This window comes from Ailuropoda melanoleuca, chromosome 7 (assembly GCF_002007445.2).
Source record: "Ailuropoda melanoleuca isolate Jingjing chromosome 7, ASM200744v2, whole genome shotgun sequence".
NCBI lineage: Eukaryota > Metazoa > Chordata > Mammalia > Carnivora > Ursidae > Ailuropoda > Ailuropoda melanoleuca.
Window position 1 is genome coordinate 23,580,843 of NC_048224.1, and position 19,610 is coordinate 23,600,452.

At 42.1% G+C, this 19,610-nt stretch overlaps 1 protein-coding gene across 1 annotated transcript; it reads left to right on the forward strand.

The window, feature by feature from the left end:
- Positions 1-17: 17 nt before the first annotated feature.
- Positions 18-14,518, forward strand: CHMP5 (charged multivesicular body protein 5). Its single transcript, XM_002926171.4, has 8 exons — positions 18-222; positions 956-1,060; positions 2,432-2,478; positions 4,398-4,491; positions 4,626-4,697; positions 8,624-8,732; positions 11,319-11,431; positions 13,813-14,518. The coding sequence occupies exons 1-8, from the start codon at positions 154-156 to the stop codon at positions 13,861-13,863; spliced, it is 660 nt and encodes a 219-aa protein (XP_002926217.1). The 5' UTR covers positions 18-153; the 3' UTR covers positions 13,864-14,518.
- The last annotated feature ends 5,092 nt before the right edge of the window (positions 14,519-19,610 follow it).

Consider the following 19,610-nt stretch of genomic DNA (forward strand, 5'->3'; position numbering starts at 1 on the left):
GCCGCGCTGAAAACCCGGAAAAAGGGTCGGAAAACTCCAATAGGCACATTGCGCTTGCGCAGGGGGGCCGGAAGTCAAGGAGGAGGCGGAGGTGACTCTGCTTCCGTTTCTAGTTTTGCTCCAGTGTTTGGGATTTCTTCGTGGCCGCCCAAGATGAACCGATTCTTCGGGAAAGCGAAACCCAAGGCTCCGCCGCCCAGCCTGACTGACTGCATTGGCACGGTGGGCACTTGACCACGCATAACTAGACTCAGGAACTCTGGTCCCGACCCCGCCCACCCTCGGCTCCAGGCTCCTACTCCTCCATTCCATTCTCGGTTCCGGACACCTCGGCCCTCTCCACCTCACCTTCGTTTCTGTTACCCAGGTCATTCCTGACGCCACAAACCAGGGACCTCTTAACCCTACTTGCACTCAACCCCTTCTGAGGCCCGTTGCCGTGTTTACTCGCTCTTTCCTTCTCCTGCCCCAACCAGCCATAGGCCCACATCCTTTCCATTTCGTCCAGCCCGACCCCTTCCCCCTCTTTTATCCTTCATCCCTCTCCCACATCAGGATCCTCAACTTGATATCCTAGGTCAATCGTGGATCTCAATAACAGAAAATTCAGAACTATGGCCTCTCACATTAAGCCACCACCCTCTATCTAAGCAAATAGCGTTAGATTTACAGCCCTAGCGCATTTCACACATCTCGTTGAGACCCCAGCCTGACTAGTCTCTGATTGTAGGAGAATGTCAACTCAGCCCAGTGATTCCCAAATTCTTTTCTGCTCAAGCACTCTTGAAAGGAGCCCTAGAATATGAGAATCTTTGGAGTGGAGTATTGTTTTTAAAAGCCTCCCAGTGTTTCCCAGTAATCTCCCCCTGGTTGGGAACCACTTTCCCACTCTTCTTTCCTCTTCCTGCCCTTTCTCATGTAAGTGTATTGTCCTAACAACCTCTGTTTCCTCAAGGTGGACAGCAGGGCAGAATCCATTGACAAGAAGATTTCGCGACTGGATGCTGAGCTCGTGAAGTATAAGGATCAGATCAAGAAGATGAGAGAGGGTCCTGCCAAGGTAAGGTAGGCGGCAGCTGCAGAAGGTGTTGCGACAGCCTAATTTGAGCACCTATGGAAGTAGGGCCCAGTAGTAGTCTGGTAAGGAGAAAACATGTGAGGGTGTATCCTTCAGAGAGGAGAGTTTGCAGCTTGGTACAAGAGGAAGGCTGGGGTTTGGTCTGGTGGAGAGAAGATGCTGACGACTGGTCCAGAAGCATGTACATGGGAATTAATACATTCTACTGAGAAGGTGGCAGTCTCAGAACAGTGAGTTGCCAGGCTGGTCACGTTAGGTGGGTATAATAGACTGGTTAAGGAATGGCATGCTGGAAAAATTACTGAACTAGGCATCTGGAGACCAGTGTTCTGTTAGTAACTCCATCACTATCTAGTAGCTGTGACCGTCATAAAGTCACTTAATATCTTATTTTCCTCCTCTATTAGGTAGAAACATAGATTACCATATTTAAGTGCATAGACTGTGGATATAGAACTACCTTCTTTTTTCCCCATCTCTGTAACTTATTAACTATTTGAGCTAAGTTACTTAGTATCACTGAACCTCAGTTTCCCTATCTGTAAAATGGACATAACACTACTTTATAGTGTGCAGATTAAATGAGGTAATTCACGTGACCTACCTAGCACTGTGTCTGGTACATAGAAACATTCATAAATAATAAATGTTAGATATTATCATCATCTATGAGATGATATCTGCTTTTCCTTCTTCATTGGAGACAAATGTAATGATTTATGAAACAGTATAGAAAGGAAAGTGACAAGAGGCCTTTCTCAGCCATCTTAGTTAGGTGGCATGCAGCGAAGAGTAAACAGAGGCAGGAAAGCTCATCTAGACTTGAGATGAAAGCCTAAACCATGATGGCAGTCAGGAAAATCTCAGGAAATCAGTTTGCAAGTGAGTTCTGAAAATCAGTAATGAGATGACTACATGAAGAGACAGAGGAAACGTAAGGTTGATATAAAGCTTCTCAACCTAGAGAAATGAGAGATTGGTGGGACCATTGTTAATAATATTGGTGAGAGCAGATTGAGGATTTGGGGCCTGTTGAGTTTGGGTGGATAGCAGAATGTCCAAGTTGGAAATCTCCATAAGGCAACTGGATGTACAAATAGGCACTATTCGGGGTGGCCATGGAGACACTATGCACCAAAGGGAATGCAATTCAGTACCCTGAGATGTGGAATGCAAAGACAGAGATGAGCTGAGGCTTAAAGACTATGCTTGGGAGGTGAAGAAGAGTCCAGGAGCCACTCTGTCTATGACTTTGAAGAAGAAAGTAGGTATGCAAGTCCAAAGATTTGGAGATTTCTTTTACTATATGTGTGTTTTCTACTTCTTTTCACTAAAATCTGTTTTTCTCCCCAGAATATGGTCAAACAGAAAGCCTTGAGAGTTTTAAAGCAAAAGCGGATGTAAGTTACAAGTGTAACCTCCTTTCCTTCAGCAGGTTTAACTAAAAGGGAAATGGTCTTTTTTTTTTTTTTTTTAAGATTTTATTTATTTATTTGACACAGAGAGAGACAGCCAGCAAGAGAGGGAACACAAGCAGGGGGAGTAGGAGAGGAAGAAGCAGGCTCCCAGCAGAAGAGCCTGATGTAGGGCTCGATCCTAGAATGCCGGGATCACGCCCTGAGCCGAAGGCAGATGCTTAATGACTGAGCCACCCAGGCGCCCCAGGGAAATGGGCTTTTATTCTTCAGTTTTTCATAATATTTTATAAGCATTCTTCATTTAGTTGCAAATTTCATTTACATATCGGGTGAGCTGGGTTTTTCTCCCCATGCCTGTTCAGCACTATCTGTTGCAGCACTGTCCGTCTAAACAGAACTTTTTGCTATGATAAAAATATTCTGTATCTGTGCTGTTCAGTAGCCACGTGTGGCTCTTGAGCACTTGAAAAGTGGCTAGTGTGACTAATGAATTGAAGTGTTATTTTACTTAATTTTTAACAATTTAAGTAGCCATATGTGGCTACTGGCTTCTGTATTGGACTGCCCATATCTATAGGGTTTTCCTATTATTTATTTAATTAGAGTATGCCTTTTTGTTTGTCTATAAAATTGAGAATCCTGAATACTTATTCCCCCCAACCAGAATAGATTTAAGGGTGCTTAATTTATTTTAGGTGACTATGTCTCAGTGTTTGAGCAGAAGCCAGATAGCATCTTTGGTACTTATCCCTGTGAGCTGTCCCACTGATGAGACCTTCTGCAGGGTTGCAGGGGTCAGATGTAAGCAGCTTATAAGGAACCAGAAAGGTTGATATCTCTATTTTTATTTTTAAAATGCCTTTTTATCAGATACTACCTTCCTCCTTTTAAATTGGGCAAAATTGGAAAAAGAAGTGATAATGGTGAGAGTATGGTAAAACTATTCCTTCTTAGTAGGTAGCACTGCAGTTTTTAAGTAACTTTTTTTTAACAAAAGGAATGTATATTCATCATAGATGCTTGGAAAATACATAAACATGAACAGAAGAAAAGAACATTTACCTAGATTCCTACTACCAGAAATAGCCATTTTTAGAATGCTGATTACTTAGTTTCTTTTCTCTGCTTGTGCATGCATGGAATCTGTACACATAGCTTTTTAGAAGAAAAATTGAATTGTGTAAATATAGGTTGATCCTTTCCACTTCACATTATATCATGAGCACTTCTCTCCTTTTATACATTCTTGGGAAACTTTAATGGGGTGGTGATAATTCTACCACCATTTGCCTGCACCATGAATTGACCAATTTTCTTCTGGTTGGATAGTTAGATGGTTTCCAAATATTGTATAAAGACCATAGTGACGTAAGTCTTTAGTATTATACTTTGATATAAAACTTTATTTTAAAAAAGCATTTTGAGCACCTGGTATTACGTCAGGCTAGATGAATTACCTAATTATGGATACAAGATTAACAAAAAATAATACCTATCCTCAAGAAGTTCAGTCTACTGGAAAACCGGTTCAGTGATATGTATGAAGAGCCTTAAAAATCATCTTACCCTTTGCCCCAAGAATTCTACTTTTGGGGATTTATCATAGGGAATCGTTTGAAAAATCATAAAGACATATTAAGAGTACGTAGTAACAGAAAACAGCAAAGGCTATAATATTAAGTGGAAAATAGTCTCATAACTAAGATACAAAGACAAAAGATTCGAGGGGTATACCAAATGATATTTGTGTTAGAGCAATTACATTGTTTTTGCCAGTTTTTCTGTGTGTTTAATTTTTTAAAGTTTTTTTTTTTTAAATAAAATTCCTATTTAGCATTAGAGATACTTCCTGCGGATTTCTATCTGGCTCACATTTACCATTCTTAATTGATTCTAAAAAGGTATGAGCAGCAGCGGGACAATCTCGCCCAACAGTCATTTAACATGGAACAAGCCAATTACACCATCCAGTCATTGAAGGACACCAAGACCACGGTATTTCCATAGCCCCTTTTCCCATGATTTTATTTTATTTTTCCTACTCTTTTGTTCTTTGCCCATAGTTTTTAAAAGACAATTTCACCAACATGGCTTCTTAAGACATTGTATTCTCTCTTATCTTTTTTTAGGTTGATGCTATGAAACTGGGAGTAAAGGAAATGAAGAAAGCATACAAGCAAGTGAAAATCGACCAGATTGAGGTGAGATGTATACTGGTTTCTGCAAGAATGTACACTAGCTTTGGAAAAAATCCAAATGAATGTGTATGTGATGGAAAGAACACAGAAGACCAATTGACTCTTGGGCTTGCCATTTACTAATAGAGTAACTTTGGGAAAGGGTACCAAATGTCTCTGTTTCCTTGTTAACACAAGGATCCTGATGCCACACATGGCTATTATGAGGATGAAGTAAATGAGTTGGTGTGTTTACACACACAATACCTGGCACGTAATAGACACTCAATAAATAAGTTGCCAGTTTCCCGTTACTTCTAACTCACTTAATGATTTTGTCTGTTTCCTCAATTGTGAAGTAGTGATGTTGCTACCAATCTCCCAGGATTGTCACAAGTGTTAAATGAGGATGTATATGTCAGGTGTTTGACACAGTTCATGGAGTAGAGCTGATTCCCTTTTCTAGTAATTGTCTTTAGATATTTAATAATAATGCCATTAAGTTCTTAAAATTAACATGTCTTTTTCGATCGTGCTTTACTTGGGAGGTGAGCCCTAAGCGCTTGGCTCCTCTCACCTCTAACAGCCCAGATGGCAAGCAGGGATAGCAGAGGGAGTGAGCAGTGACTGGTCAGAGGAAAGGGGAGTTTCTGCCAGTACTGTGGTATTCTTTACTTTACCACCCCACTCCACCCTCCCACCTACCCCCAGTAGAATATCTCTTTCTATCAAGGCAGCAACTTGATTTTGTTCACTGTTATGCCTTGAACAATGCCTGGCCATAGTTGGTGCTCACAGGTTTTTGATGGATGATGAACAAATAAGCATGAGACTATTAAAGGAGCTAAAGTGGTTGTGCCCGATTCAAGCCGTGTTTGTTGGTTGAGTATTTACTATCTTCCTGGCATTTTACTGCCTCTGAAGAGGTATTCTCCAAGAGTGCGGGTCTTTAGTACAAGTGCAGGCATTCCTCCCATCTTACTTTTTTCAAGCACCCCTCCTTGGACTCCCCGTGGCTGTCTCTCTAATCCTCCACCAGTCTTTGCTTACACGAAGTTAAGCTCAGTGACATCTTCCAGGACATTGAGAAAATGTTCCAAATTCATTTGCCTTATTTGCATAATACTATTTGGTAATATAATGAAACTGAAGTTTGTTTTCTGTTTATAGGGTTCCTTATGTTTTAATTAGAGCTGTTAAATGTAAACAAAATAGAAATTGTGGTCTTTCTGGGGTTTTTGTACGTCTCTCCATCTTTTTTTTTTTTAAAGATTTTATTTATTTATTTGACGGAGATAGAGAGACAGCCAGCAAGAGAGGGAACACAAGCAGGGGGAGGGGGAGAGGAAGAAGCAGGCTTATAGCAGAGGAGCCTGATGTGGGGCTCGATCCCAGAACGCCGGGATCACGCCCTGAGCCGAAGGCAGACGCTTAACCGCTGTGCCACCCAGGCGCCCCGACGTCTCTCCATCTTTTATCTGTAGTTGTCTGTCTGGTCCCCTATCTAATTACCCTTTTCCTGTCTGCTCATAGATTTGCCCACATGGCAGGTGGAGAGCTCCTTTCTCTGCCTTTTGGCCTGTGTGTCTGTCTGTGTTGTCGGTTGGGCTATTTTGAATTTCATTTGTTTTCCTAAAATACTTTATAAAATATTTTCATTGTTTCATAACTCTCATTTTTTTGTATTTTGCCTGTGTTCTCTGTTTCTGGCCTTCCTGTTTTTCAGTTTCTGCACATCAAGTCTAGTGCTTGTATTTGTTTATATTACTTCTGTGTTCTTTGTCCAATACTGAACCTGTTAATTCTTTATGTGATGATTTTGTGTGTGTGTATGTGTGTGTCTTTCTTAGAGTCTATTGCAATGGATCCTATTCATAAATGGTATGGGGAGGCTTGTCTTGATGTGTGATAGCACAGTAGAAACTTGACTTGATTAGCTTACTGTTTTCACTCTCTTTTAGTTTTTGTTTCAGCCAGTGCTTCTCTGTGCAGCGAAATGTCACATGCATACAGTGTGGTAGTTTGGCACTTAAAAATACAGAAAAGCATAGTGTTTTTTTTAAGTGTTTTTCATTTTACTTTCTGTCTTGTCTTCTTCACCTTTAAGTGGAAAAACCTCCAATTTGGGGCCTGGGAGGAGTTCTCAAATGTTTTGCATTGCTCTAAATATTCTGAAGGATAAATGGTGCCAGTTTGGACTTTCTGCATTATCAACACTTGTCTGTTCCCTTTCTGTGGAAATTTAAGTCTATGACAAGCACATTGTTACTCTGCATATCCTTCTTTTTTTTTTTTTTTTTAAGATTTTATTTATTTATTTATTTGAGAGAGAGAGCATGAGTGAGAGAGCATGAGAGAGAGCACAAGCAGAGGGGGAACTGCAGAGGGAGAGGGAAAAGCAGACTCCCTGCTGAGCAGGGAGCCCGATGCGGGACTCGATCCCAGTACCCCAGGATCATGACCTGAGCCAGGCATGACCTAAGGCAGTTGCTTAACCGAGGAGCCACCCAGGCGCTCTCTGCATATTCTTTTTTTTTTTTTTTTTAATTTATTTATTTGACAGAGATAGAGACAGCCAGCGAGAGAGGGAACACAAGCAGGGGGAGTGGGAGAGGAAGAAGCAGGCTCACAGGCGGAGGAGCCTGATGTGGGGCTCGATCCCACAACGCCGGGACCACGCCCCGAGCCGAAGGCAGACGCCCAACCGCTGTGCCACCCAGGCGCCCCTCTCTCTGCATATTCTTAACACAATGGAAGATATTTAGTATTAAGTGCTTAGTGTTTTACATGTATTACTGCAATAAAGCCTTACAAAACCCTCTATTGAGAGGTATGGCTATTAATAATCTGATTTTACAGATGAGAAAATTATTGCTTAGAGACTTTATTTCTCATTAAGTAAGGCAAAATTCAAGCTTTCATTTGTCTGATTCCAGAGTCTGTGCTCCCAACCATTATATTAGCTGCCCTATATTATGCTGTAGCAGTTCTCAGCTTGGTTTTACATTATTTCTGTCCTCATAGTCTTCCAGTTAATCACGGGTAGATCATTCACAGATGACTTACACTCTCAGTCAATTATTTTCACCAGCCTGATTTTGGATATCAAGCCTATCCTGATTCCATTTCTGTTTCTCCATCCAGGGTGGGCCTGGTAGAACTTTTTGTACCACCCAGTTGTTTTCACTACTGTCTTTTTTCCCTACACAGTGTAGTCAGTCTTTGGCTGACTTAAGAAGATTAATTTGCTTGTCTCTATTACCTGCTTTTCTCCATAAACTGGAAACATGTTGATAGTGTAGATGTTGCTAGATTTAATGTTTTAGGTAAACTTTCTGTAATGACAGAGAGCTGATGGGCATCTGTTCTTGCAGTAGGACTTTGGATTTCCATGAGGCACCTTAAATTTAAATGCAAGATCACCAAGAATTAAATTAATTCTTTTTTTTAAGTTTATTTATTTTTTTGTAGTACTTTGTATACCTAGGGTGGTGTTCAGACCCCACCCCAAGATCAAGAGTTGCATGCTCTTTGAGCCAGCCAGGTGCCCCAATTTAATTCTTCTTTATTTTTGAGTTTACATTTTATTACTGAAAAGGAGGATTATATGGGTCATTGGCATTCACAGTTATTGTTAGGGGACTCTTCAGTTTTGTGATTTCACTAAGCTCTCTTATACATTTAATTGGAAGGGGCATTCAGGAGTTATTCAGACCCATCCTTTAGAGGAGCACCTGCTCAGTTGTTGACTAAAAACAGTCGCTAGGCAAGGACTGGGGTAAGGGAAGGGAACTAACAATTGTTGAGAACTGGTATGTGCGCGGCATTTTATGTACATTATCTTTTTTAAAATTGCTTGTTTCTAAGATTCAGAGGAGAGAATAGGGTGGGGGGTAGTTAGAGGAAAATAGTAAGAAATGAATGAAAGCTGTCATATATATTTCTATAAGGACTTGCAAGACCAGCTAGAAGATATGATGGAAGATGCCAGTGAAATCCAGGAAGCGCTGAGCCGTAGTTATGGCACCCCGGAATTAGATGAAGATGACCTGGAAGCAGGTATGTTGTGGGAAAGACAACTGGGAAAAAAAGTTTTAGACTGAAAGAAGTGATTTCCTGGGACCTTTGCTAGAGAAATGCTAGAGAAAATGAATAAATAAAATCTTTTTTGGTATGAATAAATAAAATCTTTTTTGGTATTTTGGCACTTAAAAATACAGAAAAGCATAGTGTTTTTTTAAAAGTGTTTTTCATTTTACTTTCTGTCTTGTCTTCTTCACCTTTAATGGAAAAACAAGGTTCTGTGAGGGTTCTGTGAGAGTTAGTTTATGATACAGTCTCTGGGCAAAGAGCTTGTGAGGCAGGCATGTCAGATTGGCAGGCTCCACCAACTACTTTGGGAGGGACAAGCTACAGCGGAAAGTCGGGGCAAAGGTCTCTGCTGACCTGGTGCTTGGTATCTAAATACTGCCTTTTCCTTGCTATTTGTGTTTGGATTTTGTTCTCCCTATTACTGAAGTCCTCTCCCCCAGAACAGCAAAGCAGATCAAGAAGGAGTCACTGGCAAATACTCAGTGTGCATCTACCATATGGTAAATACTGTGTTAGGTGCTGGGGGTTCAGCACTGAAGAAGCAGATACTGTCCCTGCATTCATGAAGCTTCTCTAGCCAGGGGTTAGAAACTGCTTGTTTCAAGTAATCCATAGCAAGAACACAAGCTGTTGGGAAGGAGAAGTGTGGGGTACTGTGGAGGACAAAGCTGGGGAATTTAACCTATTTGGGAATGGGGACAGGCATGGGTCCTGAAGGATGAGTAGAGGTCAGCAGGAAAAAAATGGGAGGGGTTGTTGAGTGGCCTCAGGGAGAGGAATCTTTACCCAAAGAAAACGAAAACACTAGGGGCACCTGGGTGGCACAGCGGTTAAGCGTCTGCCTTCGGCTCAGGGCGTGATCCTGGCGTTATGGGATCGAGCCACATCAGGCTCCTCCGCTATGAGCCTGCTTCTTCCTCTCCTACTCCCCCTGCTTGTGTTCCCTCCCTCTCTCGCTGGCTGTCTCTATCTCTGTCGAATAAATAAATAAAATCTTAAAAAAAAAAAAAACACTAATTTGAAAAAATACATACATCCCCATGTCTATTGCAGCATTATTTTTAATAGCCAAGGTATGGAAGCAGCCCAAGTGTCCATCCATAGATGAATTGATAAAGAAGATGTGGTGTATATATACACCACATATTAGCCATATATATATGGCTAATATGGAATATTAGCCATAAAAAAGAATGAAATCTTGCCATTTGCAACAACATGGTTGGATCTAGAGGCTGTAATCCTAAGTGAAATAAGTCCGACAGAGAAAGACAAATACCATAGGATTTCACTTATATGTGGAATTTAAGAAACAAAGAAAAAGATGAAAAAACAGACTCTTAACTATAGAGAACAAAGTGCTAGAGGGGTGGGAGGGGGGTGGGAGAAATAGGTGAAGGGGATTAAGCGTACACTTAACCGTGCTGAGCAGTGAGTAATGTATAGAATTGTTGAATCACTATATTGTATACCTGAAACTAATAGAACAGTTAAACTGGAATTTAAAAAATAAATACAAATCTAAAAAAATGATAGCGGCTGAGACTAAGGTGGTAATAGCAGAAACAGAGAAGTGGATGTGGATGGAGGGGAGGTCAAGGATGTCTCTCAATGTCTAGCATGAGTAGCTAAGATGGCAAAAGCACCTCACACTGGATTTTCTGTCACATGATTCCCCAGTCTCGTTGGTTCTCCTCCTTCCCCTCCTTCCCTTCTTTCTCCTCCTTCTTTCCCCCTCTCACCCCACGCCCCGTTCCTTCTCTCCCCCTGTAATGTTTTTGCCTAGAACCTTTTATTTTTTTCCAATTAATTTCTTTATTTCCCATCCTGATTTTCCCCTCATGAATCTACCTGCTATTGTTATTCCTCTTGGTTACTTCTAACTCACTTCACCATAGACTTGTTTGTATGTATGTATTTATTTATTTAAAGATTTTATTTATTCATTTGAGAAAGAGAGAGAGAGAGGCGCACACAGGCAGAGGGAGAGGCAGAGGGAGAGGGAGAAGCAGAATCCCCCAACGGGAGCCCAACATGGGGCCCGATTCCAGGACCAGATCATGACCCGAGCTGAAGACAGACGCTCATCCCTCTGACCCAACCAGGTGCCCCCGTAGACTTGTTTTTAAGGCCTGATTTCATGTGATGGTCATCAGTACACAACAATCTCTTGCCTCCTTTTGCTGCTTTCTTTCAAGTTCATCAATAAATGAGAGAGAATTTTGTATATTTGTTGTTGTCCAGATTTTCTAGTTTGAATTGGCCAATCTATGGCTATAGACTCTTCTCATGACGACTAGGGTCTTGTAAACCTGTGGGGAATGGTTGTTTTGTTTGTTTTATTTTGGTTTTTGCTTTTCGTAGATTTTACATCAGTTCCCTTGAAAGTTTCTTTTAATGGTCATCTTTTATTTTGAAAATAGAAATCGATAACCCTTTTCCCTTTGTTTTGAAAGTTTTGTCTTATAACAAATAATTTGGCTAACTTTCTTAACATTAGCTGCCAATTTTGTTGTGTAAATTTTAGTGAAGTGTTGACTATTTCAATCTCAGAGTTGGATGCACTGGGTGATGAGCTTCTGGCCGACGAAGACAGCTCTTACTTGGATGAAGCAGCGTCTGCACCTGCAATTCCGGAAGGCGTTCCCACTGACACAAAGAATAAGGTGAAAGCTTTTTCTCTTTCTGTTAGCGATGCAAAATGGCAAAGGTTTATGCTTGATCACCAATCTGGGAATCTTATAAGGTAATCTTAAGCTAGAACAAGGAAAGACTCTTTCAGTCATTATTTTGGGACCCCTTGCATTAAACTGTGGACAGGCTGTGTACATTGTGTCACTGAGGCCCAGGAGTGTTTTTATATATTAACAATTGTATAATATACATAATTACAAGATTGCACTGTGTTCCATTTTTAGGTTTTAGACAGCGTTTCCTGGGAAAGTACCACTAACACATGCATGAACCATGCTAGGCAGCAACATGAAAGAAAGTCGTATCCTCCATACACACTGCTTAATTGTAGGGTGGATTTTTCTAATAAGGATTAATAATTTAAGCATAAAAATGTAGAAGGATTCTCATTTAACAGGGTAAAGAATCAGGACACCTGGGTTTAAGTCTCAGCCCCACCGCTGACTGACTGTGAGACCTTGGCAAATCACTTAACTGTCTTGAACTTTCCTGTTTCTTGCTTCTCTAAAATGCGGATAATTATAATCATCTCGGGGCACCTGGGTGGCACAGCGGTTAAGCGTCTGCCTTCAGCTCAGGGCGTGATCCCGGCGTTATGGGATCGAGCCCCACATCAGGCTCCTCTGCTATGAGCCTGCTTCTTCCTCTCCCACTCCCCCTGCTTGTGTTCCCTCTCTCGCTGGCTGTCTCTATCTCTGTCGAATAAATAAATAAAATCTTTAAAAAAAAAATTATAATCATCTCACATAATTGTTTTGTAGACCAAGTTAGATCTTGTATGTAAAAGGACTTGGCGAACTGAAAGCCCTGTTCAAAGCTGCATGGTTGTCATTACTAGAAACAGATAAAATTTTGTTACTTACGAAATCCTGTTCACTCCGTCTTAGTTCCTGGTGTAAATGTCATTTTTTTTCCTATTACCATTTGTCCTGTGTTTGCATTATCTCCCAACGTGCACATTGAGTGGGCAGAATCCTTGAGTGAGAGCCTTTATTTACTCAGCTCTGCCTTTATTTACTGTATGACTTGGAGAAAAAAAAAAACACCAAAAAAACAAAAAACGATGTATTTATCAATTTGAGAGAGAGAGAGACAGCGCAAGGGTGGGGGGAGGCAGAGAGAGAGAATCCCGAAGCCGACTCCCTCTCAGCACAGAGCCAGACAACCTTGAGAGCATGACCTGAGCCAAAACCAAGAGTCGGATGCTCAGCATCCGCCTGAGCCACCCAGGCACCCCGACTTGGAGCAAATTAGAATTCTTGTTTTCTGTCTGAACCTTGTCAGTTTTTCCCACCTATGAAATGTAGGGAGCGAAAGGTGGGGAGCAGGTACTTTCTCAGGTCCCTTCTAGCTAATTTCTATGAATGTGCACCTTGGCATACCGTACCCCTCCCTTCCTCCTTGAGTCTAGGGTAATCTTACCTTTCTCTGCTACCCATTCTACCACACCCCACCCCATCCCACCCCACCCCACCCCACCCCTGCCTCCTGACCATTTCAAGGTTCCAGTGCATAGGTTGCTTTTTCTTAGCATACCTGAAATAATTTTTATTAATGCTACCTACCACAGCTCACCTTTTCAATACCCTGTAGCATCTATGTTTCCATCTTCTATTTGTCACAGATTCTTGAGTTAAATGTGCTGTTAAGGTATGGTTTCTTAGTTGATAATGGTATCACTGCTTGTAAGTTTGTAGTAAAGTACGATATGGGAGTAACTGCCTGTCCTTGGGCACTGCTCCTTTAAGGATTGGGAAGCTACAAAGGTAGTGGTTCACTTTAGGAATCAGAGTGAAAATGGGAATCTGGAGGCAGGGACTAACTCCTCAGCCTTTCCTCCCAGACCTTCCCAGCCCCAACCCCCTTTTCCCCTTCCTAGGTTTACTCTTTTTTTTTTTTTTTAAAGATTTTATTTGTTTATTTGAAAGAAGGAAAGTGAGAGCACAAGCAGGGGGAGCAGCATGCAGAGGGAGAGGGAGAAGCAGGCTCCCCGCTGAGCAGGGAGCCCAATGCAGGGCCTGATCCCGGGACCTTGGGATCATGACCTGAGCCAAAGCAAATGCTTAACCAACTGAGCCACCCAGATGCCCCTCCCCAGGTTTACTCTGAAGCGTCTGTTTCTTTCTCACTCTTCCTTTACCTTGCAAATGACCACCCATTTTGAGCTTTTGCAGTCTTTTCTTGGTTTATAACTTCCTCCTTTACCTTTCCTGAAAACACTTTCTCATCTTCTCGGGGATTTTGGTGTTCATTGGTTAAACACTCAGAAATGAGTTTTGACTACTAAATACTTGTAATCATTTGTTTTATCAATTGAAAAACAGTAGTGCTGAATATTGCTTTCTTTTCACAGGATGGAGTCCTGGTGGATGAATTTGGATTGCCACAGATCCCTGCTTCGTAGACTTGCATCATTCAAGTGCATCGTGTAAAATAAACACATATTGTGGGACTAGGAGATATTTATCTTTCCAAATTTACCGTAACAGATCGAGGTTTCTTTCCTTCTTCAAAGGAAAGTTTAATTATGTTGCTCTTTCATTTTTTTCCATTGAGAGATTCATTGTTTGGGGGATGCTTTCTTCATACTAAATTTTTATTTCCTTTCTCTTATGAAAGACTAACTTACTTAAAAGTATCAGTGACTATGTATGACTTGTTTTCATTTATTAATAATGATTTGAAATAAATCCAAGGAAATAGAATCTTTAAATTCTAAGATAGTGTAACTCCACAATCTCAAAATGACCTGACAAATTGATAAGACAAAGATGAGATTTTTGGGACCGTTCATAGTATAACTCAAAACCATTTTCTATTGTGGTATTATAGGTTGGTTAAAGTGATAGCTTTTTTTGATGGGTTTCATTGTGTCTTGTGAGTAAATCATTATTATGTCTGATATTGGAATGGAATTATCACTACTGTATCATGAGTGGGATATTTTGGTTCTGTGGTTCCCTCAGTATTACAGCCTGACTTGTAATCAGTAATGACTATTTCTTGATATTTAATGTATAGGACATTTATTTATACTCAATAAATATTTTTCAAAAGGATATAATTTTAATAATATCACTTCAGCCTAAAACCTCTAGTACAGAAAAAAACTTAATGTAGTTTTAATGTTGATTCACCTAAAAACTCCACTACAGAAGTCGAATTTAAGTGCTAGCATCAGAGGAAGGAACAAAGAACAATCCAGGCCTGGGCCCTGGTCTACCATCTAATAACTTCTAAGCAGCCTACTCACTCCATTAAACTTCTGTTTCCTTATTAGTACAATCATGCTTACCTCACAAGGCTTTTGTGAGGAATAATTGAGGTAATGGTCATGAGTATAGTTGACCCTTAAATAACACAGGTTTGAACACAATCTACTTCTACATGGGTTTTTTACAGTACAGGATTGTAAATGTATTTTCTCTTTGTGATTTTCTTAATAACATTTTCTTTTCCTTAGCTTACTTTATTGTAAGACTACAGTAAGAATACATATAACATACAAAATATGTGTTAGTTGTTTATGTTATTGGTAAGGCTTTTTGTCAGCAGTAGGCTGTTAGTAGTTAAGTTTGGGGGGAGTTAAAAGTTATAAGCAGATTTCCAACTGTGCCCTATTCCCCACGTTGTTCAAGTGTTAACTGTACTTTGCAACTTGCTATTCTCCTGTGAAGGCTAGTAACAACAACAAAAAAATAGGGGCTTCATTCTTTTCTTGGAAAGTGCCAGAAGTGCTACAGTCGGTCCAAACTCCTGCCCAATTTCAGGGTCTTTAATGATCCATTAGTGGGGACGAATCTCACCCTCTCAAGAAACCTTCCGATGGGATCGAACATTGTGCTATTCATCATTACCTTCTTGAAACCTTCCTTGGCTTCTCTACAATTTCTCACTCAGCTCTTTAAATATTTCTTCCACTATAGTTTCAATCTTGGATTTGAGATATATCAAAAGATATATCCTTGAAATGTATCACACCCAAGATTTTAAGTATTACCTGTGCACTAAGGACTCAAAATAACTATCACTAGCCTAGACCTCTTTCTTCGTTCTTATTTTCAGTCCTGGGCATTCCTAATTAAATGTCCCACTGCTATCTAAAATCTGATATCCAAATTAAGCTTATTATCTTGGGATTCATTCTTAGCAAATATTCCTGCTCTATTTCTTATCTTGCCAATGTTATCAGTGTCCCATATATTGCCAGTTTTAATGGGTGATATTTAGTCCTCCAATTAGACCTCTTTAGTGCATTGGATACCAGTGAGCAATCATTCTGACAAAATTTCTGCTGCCTTGATTTTTGTGACAACGCTCTCTGGTTTTCCTGTTCTTCTTACTATTTTCTCTGAGACTCCTTTTTGAAATCCTCATCTCCAACTCTGTCATGTTAGTGTTCCTCAGGATTCTAACCTTTATCCACCATACTTCTTTCTCTGATCACTTATATTTACTGAGCTCAATTATCCTCATGACTTGAACTGCTGACTTCTAAATCTATACTTCTATTCCAGATCTTGCCCCTGAGTTTCAGAATTCATTTCACTTGCAGCTGTTTGCCTAGCAATTATTTGGATGTTCCCGAAGTGGACAAACACTTGACATTCAAATGGCTGACACAACCATTATCTTTCCGTCAGATCTGAATCTCCTCCTCCTGTTTTTCCTGTCTCAGCTAATGGAACCATTATCCTCCATCATTCAAAACAGAAGGCTTTTGAGTTATCCTTGATGCCTACATTTTGCCTCACCCTACACATTCAGTTAATCAGCAAACCCTGCTTTTTACCCTAAGTGTCTTTTGGAATTAATGACTTGCTTTCTCTTCATGCTTAGTTTCACTTCCTTGAGTCCATTCATCACATACAGCTGTATTTATCTTTCTAAAATACAAATCTGACCTGGTCACTCCTTAGTCTTTTATGGTTCCCTGACACCTCCAGCAAGACATACAAAGTTGTCTGTGACTTGGCCCCTACCTCTCTGTAATGGTTTATTGCTTAGTCTTTTCAGAACAACATTCTCTGGGGTGCCTGGCTGGCCCAGTAGGTAAAGCATGTAACTCTTGATCTTGTGGTTGTAAGTTTGAGCCCATGTTTGGGGTAGAGAGTACTTAAAAAATAAAATCTTAAAAAAAAAAAAAAAAGAACAGGGACGCTTGGATGGCTCAGTTGGTTGGGCATCCAACTCTTGGTTTCTGTTCAGTTCGTGAGCTCAGGGTCTTGGAATCAAGCCCCACATCGGCCTCCATGCTCAGTGAGAGTCTGTTTGGATGTTCTTTCCTTCTGCCATCCCCCCATTCATTCTCTCTCATGAATAAATCTTTTAAAAAAGAAAAAACATTCACTTTTTTTTTTAAAGATGGAGAAATTTTCTTTTTAAGTTTTTATTTATTCACTTAAGGAGTCTCTGCACCCAATGTGGGGCTCAAACTCATGACCCTGAGATCAAGAGTTACATGCTCTTCTGACTGAGCCAGCAAGGTGCCCCAACATTCTCTTTCTTCTACAGAACTGCCTCCCCAATATAAGCATGTGGTTATTGCAAAAATACCATTTAGAGTAGCCCTACCCTTATTCTTCCAAGCTATGAGAGTGGGCTTGTGACCAGGCTGTGCCTGTTGGAAGTTCTTCCCTTGAATTTTCTAAATGGAAACTTAGGGGAAATACTTTCTTCCCCTACCCCTTTGTCAGTATGAGAAGCTTGAGATATTGAGGCCAGAGAGGAGATAAGATGAGAGGCCGAATGAAAGAATCCTCATGGCACTGAGGCCTGACGTCTGAACCTTGAGATTCCCAGAGTGCTCCAAGTCTCTGCAATTCTTCCTTTAATTCTGGGAACTCTCTGAGAATTCTGCCAGCAAACCCCTTTTTCTGCTTAAACTAGTTGAATTTGGGTTCCTGTCACTTGCCAATAAAAGTCCCAAAAATTTCTCTGCAGCCTCTCTCCGTGCTATGTCCCACTTTCCATTGTTATGCTGTAGTAATTGCTTCCAGTTCCCCCACTTCCACCATAAAGTCATGATTCCCTGCCTCTGACCATACTTTCCCTGGAGATTCTTAACACCTTTAGAATTCTGCTAACTCTTGCTGTACTCGGAAAAGACCAAAAGCCAGGCCTTGGTCTGTGTCAATCTTACTGAATTTAAGGAAAGTGGAGAAGATGAGTCCTGTGATAGAGTCAGTCCCAGGCACAGCATAGTCTCTGATGCTACTCCTATAGCTGCCACTAGTCAGCATTCTGAAGCAGAATTGAGCGTAGGTGGTCTCCTTAAATTGTAATCTGTCAGCCCCAGCAGTTTAGCAAGGGTGGAGGTGATTGAAATGATCCAATAAGAGAGTAAAAAAGTTTGACACTTCAGCCTCTATTCATATCCCATAGCTTTCCTTTTATATTTTCCTACCACCACAGATTCTAATATAATAGATCTGAATATGTTGTGAGTACTTGGATTTTTAAAAGCTCGCCAGGTAGTTTTTATAACCACCTCTGGACTTTTTTTTTTTTTTTTGAGGTTTAAATAGACTTTATTGTTACAAGGAGGGCCCTACCAAGTAGGGCCTTATAAACCAATATATGTGGTCCGAGGATGTCACCATGGAGAAACTGAGAAGTCATGATTGCAGAAGAGGTCACTGTAATTGAAGGACAGGATCCAGAGAAGGCCAGCCAGGAATGCAGCAGACATGATCAGGAGAGGCCGGGGGTGATCAGGTCACAGGGTGAGGGACAGGACAGCCCCCTTCACTCTCGCATCTTGTAGCTCTCCAGATGTGACAGGACCCAGCCTGGTGGCAGGAGAAAATGCAGGAAGCAGGAGGTGAGCCCAGTGGCAACATCCAGGGTCCCAGAGCTTCTCCTGCCAGGGCTTGAAATGGATCTGGGCAGCTGCACCAGGAGCCGCAGAGTGAAAAGCCTGTGAGGTCCTTCAGCAGCTGCTTCGTAGACAGACGTGACTGCTCGGAATGACTGCAGACGGTGACCAGCAGTAGAAGCCCAAAGCCGAGAAGCCAAAATGGCAGCGTCGGCCATAAATTCCGGCGCCAGGGAGCCCCTGGACTTCTTTTTTAATGCAAGTATGTCATAAGTTTTGGTATGTTGTATGAAGTACTATTTGTACAGGAAAGGCAGGATAAATGTTTGCTTGCTTCCATTTTTTATAAGTTTTGAAAATAATGAGAAGATTCCTTAGTGTGCCAGTTATGAATTATTGTCATTCAGTTCCAAATTTATCTATCCTTTTTGCCTGCTCTGTGAAATGATTTCCATCCTTTTAAATATTTATCCAGGAGGGAGGTTAAGATGGCGGAGGAGTAGGGGACCCCTTTTTCAGCCGGTCCCCTGAGTTGAGCTGGATAGGTACCACCAGCAGGAATATCCACGGAATCAGCCTGAGACGCAGGAAGATACATCTGGATCTCTACAAATGAACATCTCCAGCGCTGAGTATCGAGGTACGAAGCGGGGAGCCGTGAAACCGCGCACAGATATCGGAAGCTAAACAGAAGGGGGAGGGAGCCGCCGTGTCAGGGCGCCGGGAAGCGGTAGCCACCTACAAGGGGGAGCGGACAGACCGCGGACCCGCACGCTTGAGACAGCAGGCTGAGAAGGGAGCTCCGGGAGCGCACGCGGGACGGCTGGCGGTTGGCGGGCCACCTGCACGGGGGAGCAGGCGGACTCACGGACGGCACCCGCGAGACAGCAGACTTAGAACGCGAGCTCCAGGAGCGCGCGGGCAGGGCGACTGGCGGGCCACCTGCACCGGGGAGCGGGCGGACCGCGGACCCGCACTCTGGAAACGGCAGACTGAGTCCGTGAGCCGGGAGCGTGCACCACCAAGCATCTCACGGAGCTCCGGAGCTCCGGTGTGCTCACTGGATCGAGGCTGAGACCGGGAGCTCCGGGAGCGTCCGCGGGGCGGCTGGCGGCTGGAGGGCCACCTGCACGGGGGAGCAGGCGGACTCGCGGTCAGCACCCGTGAGACACCAGACTGAGACGGGGAGCTCCGGGAGCCCGCGCGGGGCGGCTGGCGGCGGGCGGGGTTGGAAACACAAAGGACAGAGACGTGCCGGCCCTGGAAGTGAGGGCTGGGACGCCGGGTGTGGGGCGCACAGCCCGGGATGCTGCAGGGTTGAGCAGCACCAACAG

Coding starts and splice junctions, on each gene's coding strand:
- CHMP5 (XM_002926171.4), top strand. CDS start 154: ATGAACCGATTCTTCGGGAAAGCGAAACCCAAGGCTCCGCCGCCCAGC. Junction 4,492..4,625: donor TGAAGGACACCAAGACCACG/GTATTTCCATAG, acceptor ATCTTTTTTTAG/GTTGATGCTATGAAACTGGG. Junction 4,698..8,623: donor TGAAAATCGACCAGATTGAG/GTGAGATGTATA, acceptor TATTTCTATAAG/GACTTGCAAGACCAGCTAGA.